The sequence below is a fragment of the Poromitra crassiceps genome (genome assembly GCF_964638095.1).
Source record: "Poromitra crassiceps genome assembly, chromosome: 7".
Classification (NCBI taxonomy): domain Eukaryota; kingdom Metazoa; phylum Chordata; class Actinopteri; order Beryciformes; family Melamphaidae; genus Poromitra; species Poromitra crassiceps.
In genome coordinates, this window is record NC_139628.1 from 42,302,565 (window position 1) to 42,310,348 (window position 7,784).

At 46.7% G+C, this 7,784-nt stretch overlaps 1 protein-coding gene across 1 annotated transcript in view; it reads right to left on the reverse strand.

Moving 5' to 3' along the window:
* Positions 1-5,773, reverse strand: part of efnb3b (ephrin-B3b) — a gene marked incomplete at its 5' end in the record, with an annotated part of 22,444 nt that extends 16,671 nt beyond the window's left edge. Inside the window, 2 exons of the mRNA XM_083640127.1 lie at positions 5,169-5,276; positions 5,752-5,773. Of these exons, the coding sequence (XP_083496253.1) occupies positions 5,169-5,276; positions 5,752-5,773 (130 nt within the window). The remainder of the gene's footprint in view (positions 1-5,168; positions 5,277-5,751) is intronic.
* Positions 5,774-7,784: the final 2,011 nt, after the last annotated feature.

Below are 7,784 nucleotides of genomic sequence, written 5' to 3' on the forward strand. Positions count from 1 at the left end.
GCGTCCCAGTGTGCTCAAAGTTTACATTTCACAAGTCACTTTTAACATTTTGCTTATTTAACCCGATATAATCCAAGTTGTTTTATTTGAGTGACATTTTCAAATTTACTTTGGAACCGCGGCAATGTAAGTTGGAAACACTCCTGTGATTGGAGGAGTCGTTAAAATATTCATTGTATTTTTGGTTCACAAACGTTGAGATTGAAGAGGTGGTAAACAAATTCTCCCTCCCTCCCTCCATCCTTCCGTACATCACCCCTCTGTCTATCCTGATTTTTCCCCGTTAGCCTCCGGGCTAACCCTCACCTCGCCTCCTTAAAGAAAAAAAAAAAATGATTTCCCCCCTGCCCGCTCTTTCCCTTCAGGCTATAGATTAGCCTGTCTGTAGCTACGCAGAAAGCGAGGGATGGCGGATGGCGCCAGAAAGAGAGATAGAGAGAGGGAGGTGTGAATGAGAGGCAGCTTTACTTCTAACGCCTCCCTCTCTCGCCCTCCAGCACACAGTGTGAAAGCAGGAGGAGAAGCAGGAGAGAGAGAAGGGATGGATAGAGAGAGAGAGAGATATGAAAAAGGTACAAATATGTATAAAGGGGATACATACACCACAGGTGGTACCCACATGGAACAAAAACGACATTTCCCATCGAGTATGCTTCAAAATATGCACACACAAAAAAGTATTTGGGCTTGTCGATGACATTCATTCAAAATATATCTTGACTCAGTGAAACATCTTTTGGGATGTAACTGCAGAAAATGTACATTTATAGTGTCAAAAATAAATAAATAAATAAATAAATAAATAAATAAATAAATAAATAAATAAATAAATAAATAAATAAATATATATTACAGTAGGATGACTCTCCATTCACCTGCTCATAGATTCCCATCTAAACTGCATACATTCAGATCCTTGCTGAACCACGTCGAAACAACTAAGCCCTTTTGGTGATCATCATCAGGCCAACGACGATTATTATCAACAACAACAGAATAAAAATAAAAAGGTGATTCTAAATCTATTTCCTTGTACTTTACATCAGTCTCATCGTGCTACTGTAAAATATACACGGAGACTTTTCATCAAAAAGCCAAAATATCCGCCTAAGCAGGTGGCTAAGCCCTATTTTCACAACTACAAAGGCTGGTAGTTTAGGTGGGTTCTTCGCTCGACTCCCTGGAGGATGGGAAGATGTAGCAGCCAGAGGCAAAGAGGGAAGTGCTGAATGAAAGGATAGGGGGATATAATATAGACGATAGGGGGATATAATATAGACAATAGGGGGATATAATATAGACGATAGGAGGATATAATATAGACGATAGGAGGAGGATATAATATATAGACGATAGGAGGATATAATATAGCTAAAAGTGACCTAAACCCAAGGCTACACTGTAGCAGTGCTGCTGGCTGGAATGGAGAGGAGAGAAGCAGCCTGAACGGGAGAGACGGAGAGAGAGAGAGAGCTGTAGGAGAGAGTAATATGGGCTGACACGCGGAGGAGGACGAGAAGGTGACGGGAGACGAGGGAGGTGAGGGAGAGGAAGCGGGGGGGGGGGGGGGGAGACTGATCGCCTCTGACAAGCTGCTGCTGATCTGATGGAGACCGCGGAGGTGACGGAGAAGAGCTGATTGGACGAAGGGAGGGGAGGAGAGAGAGAGAGAGAGAGAAAGTAGAAAAGTTAAAAACAGAAAGTAAAGACAGGATCGAAATGAGGTGACAGATAGCAGGGGGGAAAAAGACTCTAATGTCTCCATTATGGAAAAGTGGAGCGGTAATGGATACAAAGAACAGGGAAGAGAGAGAGAGAGAGAGAGAGACAGAGACAGAGAGAGACAGAGAGAGAGAGAGAGAGAGAGAGAGAGAGAGACAGAGAGACAGAGAGAGAGAGAGAGAGAGAGAACTAAATCTGGAGGGCAAAATTGAACCGAGAGAGCCTCTGCACATGTGATTTTGCAAATGCAAGCAATTTTTTTTAATGTTTTTTTTTAAACATCATAATCAACAGGTCACAAATATCACAAAGGCCGGCAAATTCCGTTAAAACAGTGTACTATAACACCATAAATCCATTAGAATGTTAGCGGGGGGTGGGGGGGGGGTGCACAATTTTCACAAATCTTTCACCATGTTACTGAACAAAAGTGAACAAAGAGATCATCTCGTTGCTTTGTCCCTGGACTGAAACACCCCCCCCCTCCCGTCCTATCTTCATTGTTCCTGAAAACACCCCCCTCCCGTCCTATCTTCATTGTTCCACTCTGAAAACACCCCCCCCTCCCGTCCTATCTTCATTGTTCCTGAAAACACCCCCCCCTCCCGTCCTATCTTCATTGTTCCACTCTGAAAACACCCCCCTCCCGTCCTATCTTCATTGTTCCACTCTGAAAACACCCCCCCCTCCCGTCCTATCTTCATTGTTCCTGAAAACACCCCCCCCTCCTGTCCTATCTTCATTGTTCCACTCTGAAAACACCCCCCCCTCCCGTCCTATCTTCATTGTTCCACTCTGAAAACACCCCCCCCTCCCGTCCTATCTTCATTGTTCCACTCTGAAAACACCCCCCTCCCGTCCTATCTTCATTGTTCCACTCTGAAAACACCCCCCCCTCCCGTCCTATCTTCATTGTTCCACTCTGAAAACACCCCCCCCTCCCGTCCTATCTTCATTGTTCCACTCTGAAAACACCCCCCCCTCCCGTCCTATCTTCATTGTTCCACTCTGAAAACACCCCCCCCTCCCGTCCTATCTTCATTGTTCCACTCTGAAAACACCCCCCCTCCCGTCCTATCTTCATTGTTCCTGAAAACACCCCCCTCCCGTCCTATCTTCATTGTTCCACTCTGAAAACACCCCCCCCCTCCCTTCATTGTTCCACTCTGAAAACACCCCCCTCCCGTCCTATCTTCATTGTTCCACTCTGAAAACACCCCCCCCTCCCGTCCTATCTTCATTGTTCCACTCTGAAAACACCCCCCCCTCCCGTCCTATCTTCATTGTTCCACTCTGAAAACACCCCCCTCCCGTCCTATCTTCATTGTTCCACTCTGAAAACACCCCCCCCTCCCGTCCTATCTTCATTGTTCCACTCTGAAAACACCCCCCTCCCGTCCTATCTTCATTGTTCCACTCTGAAAACACCCCCCCCTCCCGTCCTATCTTCATTGTTCCACTCTGAAAACACCCCCCTCCCGTCCTATCTTCATTGTTCCACTCTGAAAACACCCCCCCCTCCCGTCCTATCTTCATTGTTCCACTCTGAAAACACCCCCCTCCCGTCCTATCTTCATTGTTCCACTCTGAAAACACCCCCCCCCCGTCCTATCTTCATTGTTCCACTCTGAAAACAGAAAATTACCTTGATGCACTTTGGGACCAAAAAAGGCAAAAAGACAGAGGAGAAAAAAAGGATGCAACCAAATTGAGGTCGCAATAATCACAGGAAATCTGTGAAATCCTGGAGGCACTGGTGTGTGTGTGTGTGTGTGTGTGTGTGTGAGTGAGAGAGAGAGAGAGAGAGAGAGAGAGATGTAGGAACGGCATGGCTCAAATCTTTCCCAGCTCGCTTTGGGAAGAGAGAGAGAGACGGAGGGAGGGAGGGAGGGGAAAGGAGTGAGTAATTTGGGATGAGATGAGATGAGAGGAGAGAGAGAGAGAGATGAGTAATTGAGACAATGATGAGCAGTGATGGGGGGATGCAGAGTGCCAGAGGACAGGAGGAGAGGAAGGGCGTCGCTCCGCCACCCTCGCTCGCTCGGCGGGACCACAGGAGGCAGAGGAGGTGGAAAAACTGAATTAATGAAATAATCCTGCAGTCAACCTCCATCAGACTGCACAGCACAGAGCGCTGTGTGTGTGTGTGTGTGTGTGTGTGTGGGGGGGGGGGGGGAGAGTGCATCAGACTGCACAGCACAGAGCGTGCATGCCTTCGTTATGTGATGTAAAATTATATATATATATTTTTTTAACTTTTCACCTCCTCTCTCTAATTCCTCTCCCCCATCTCAGTCTCCATACAAGAACGGAGAAACATATTTTTGCAACCAAGTCGCCAGAATAAAACTTTGGCATTTCACATGTCTGCAAACCAGGGATACGTACATCTCAACGTATATTTGAAACAAAACTGAAGTTAATTTGAAAACCTCGCCGCCTTTCCGATGTTAAAAGCAAATAAAACAACTTTAACAACTTTGGTTAGGTTTAGGGAAGTCAGAACAACTTGGTTACGGTTCGGGTGATGGTTTTGGTTAGGCTTCAATAACAAAGACGTTAAAGTGACTTACGGTTGAAATGTAGACTGTTTTCAAGCGGTGAACACCTAAAAACACACCACTGTCCCCCCGGTGGAGACTCGCTGTGGAAGTTGTGTAGTCACATGATTTATAGCGATGGGCAGGGCAAGCATATAAAAACTCTGTGCTGGTGTTATTAGTTGGAATTGTTCTGGAGGCCTGCTGGTATGTAGCCACTTAAAATGATGCATCCTTCTTCAGAGTGTCCAGTGAAACACAGATGCACAGTGAAATGTTTATAACTGTGTATATACAGTCTGACCCGCTAATGTCTAATTCACATTCTGTAGAAACCAACTTTGGGATGCCAATGTAGTTTATGTATACAGTATGCTGCACGCGCACACGCACACACACACACACACACATGCCTTGAGCGCGAAGCGGCAACATCGTTTCCGATGACAGCTAGATTAAAGGGAGCCAAGACGGGGACCGCGGTGCGGAGCGAAGGAGCAGATTAAACGACAAACGCAATAAATAAACAAGCAAACAAGAAGAAGGGGCCGGGGAGGAACAGAGCACGCTCTCGCTCGGCGGCGCCCCCGCTGGCCTCCGGTGTGCGATGGTGCGTTGGCCGCGTCGCGTGTGCGTGCGGGGGTTAACCAACGCAATATCACAGATGCAATATCACATAATGCAAAGATGGAAACGTGAGAGACAGAAACGCGAGTGGGTGTTTCGCTTTGCCCCCTGGCAGCCTGGCGCATGCTGAGGCTGGAGTGGTTTGAATGCGTGTTGTGTAGAGAGTATGAAGCGTTCCCATCTGTGCAACATCAAGTTCAAACCAGTGCATTGCTTCACAGTAGCTTTGCCTTCAAAATCCCCCCTTTTAGTTCCACTTGCTTGGCTTTTGGACCACACTGGAGTCGGGTGTGGGCGGGGCAGGCTGTGGGTGGGGGCAGGATTTACAGTCGCCTTCCTGTTCAAATTTGTAGTCCTCGCCCTCCAGAGAGCGTCTATGAGCTACGCCTGTGTCACGGACATGATAGAGAGCTCATAACGTGACCTACTGTCCCTTGAGGGAAAGCTGACGGATTCATTCCCTCTCCCCCCCCCCCCCTCCCTCCCCAGCTCCTAAACAAAAAAGAAAAATCCTGGATCGGATCTCACCCCCGAAATTTCCTGTAACTAAAAACGTCCTCATAAATCTCCTACGACGCTTTTATAACCTGGCTATGACGCATTAACGAAGCTATCGCGAGCCATTACCTCGCCGCAGGTTGGGTGTGTTTGTGTGTGTGTGTGTGTGTGTGTGTGTGTGTGTGTGTGTGTGTGTGCGTGTGCGCGCGTGTGTCTGTGCGCGCGTGTGTGTGTCTGCGTGTGTGTGTGTGTCTGCGCGCGTGTGTGTGTTGTGTTAACTTGTGTACTGAAACAGAACAGGCATTATTTTAGCTCCCCCTCTAGAAAACACAGCAGCCGAGTATTATGTTCACTTACATTCCACCTCTGAATACACAGCGCACCATTACTCCCAACATAGCGTGAGCTTCTCCAAACTTGTTTTTCTGCAGAGGCTGCAGCACTTTTCTCTTGCTTTTTTTTTTTTAAGTCCATTGTTGCAGACAAAGGCGTATTGTTGACGGGGTTGTGGTCGGTACTGTACCACTGGATCCATGACGGGTTGTGGTCGGTACTGTACCACTGGATCCACGTCGGGGGGGGGGGGGGGGCGAGTACAAACAAGGACAAGACAGAAATGTCGGTGCTTTTGGCGCCTCTGTTGCACGCCGACGTGCTGGTATGTGTGTGTGTGTGTGTGTGTGTGTGTGTGTGTGTATGTCTGTGTGTGTGTTTAGCACGTAGCATGAGTGTGTGTAAGTTAATGCAGGAGTGGAAAGAGTAGGGCAGGCTATCATACTCAAGGATATGTGTACATAACCGGAGTCCAATTCCTTGTATGTTTACATACTTGGCCAATAAAGCTGATTCTGATACTGCGGTTACTCTGCGTGATGTGCATAACTGGTCCACAACTTCACTCAAATCAACTCTCAATAACTGTCAAACTAAATGAACGCGTGCAAAACTGTTGGCAGTGTTTCGGATATGTGTGAGATTACGTGCTAGATGAATCGGCAGTGTTTTTCAGCGGAGTGTCCCTTTAAGTAGACACTGGTGTAAAAAAAAATCTGGTTGAGTCAAAGTAAAACGTATTTGAAATGTACTCAAAGAGTAAAGCCCCTCGCCATACGCTGCGCCGCTGGCGAGTCTGTTGGCGCAGCTAGCGTGCAAAAATGTGACTCGACGCAGCTGACACCTGACGAACAGCGCGAGTATAATATAATGTAGATGGGGAGATAACAGCATAGAGTGAGAGCTATTACCAAGTGTATGCACTACATTCTCTCCTTGGGCCAACTTCTAGTCATTGAAATCCTAGTGAAATCACACAATTGACTCATTTTGCTGGGGACTCCCCTGCGACCCCTCGTCAAGCTGACGTTCGAGTATTCAGGTCTAGCTGCCGCCGGCAAGGCTCCACGTCAAGGCTGAGGTTGTAGCATGTTTCCAGCTTTATGCTCTTTTCCCCTATTGCTAAAAGTGCACAAGGACAGAGAATTCAAACTAATAATAAAACAATTATAATTATAATTACAAAATAAGATACATGAGGTTAAGTTACATTACTCACTCATGGCATCACAACTGGTCAAATTACAATCTCCATAAGTGCCTATGGAGAATCTAGAATATTTGCACCATGTAATAAGGGATGGGATTTAAAAAGGAGTTAAGTACAATTGTTCAGTCAAACCATACTTAAGTAAAAGCACAATTTCTAGTACTTCAGACAAAATGTAAAAGTAAAATTCATGTTGAAATACTCAAAAACGTACTAAAATATGAATGTGTGCGAGCGATAAGAGGCAGTGGAGCAAATGACTGTGGAACTGGACAGAGTTAAACATGTAGAGACTCTGCTGCCTGCCATCAATGCATGGTCACAGGTTAAACTCACATGATGGGTCACACACACATAGAGAGAGTCACACGCATGGACTGACACACACACACACACACACACACACACACACACACACACACACACACACACACACACACACACACACACGTATAGTGTGAGAGGAATCTCACGCAAGACTCAATTTCACACATGCCTCCATAGAGGAGACACCATTACCTCAAAACCCAGACATCAAACTCACACACACACACACGCACACACACACACACACACACACACACGCAACTCTCTCTCTCCCTCTCTCTCTCACACACACACACACGCACACACACACACACACACACACACACACGCAACTCTCTCTCTCCCTCTCTCTCTCTCTCTCTCTCTCACACACACACACACACACACACACACACACACACACACACACACACAACACAGGGGGAAATGATGTCAGTGTGTGTGTGCTTGCGTGCGGTTGATCTCTCCTCTGTGCTCGATGACATTTTAATTCTCTGCAGTTATTCGCTCTCCATCCATCCTGTTCT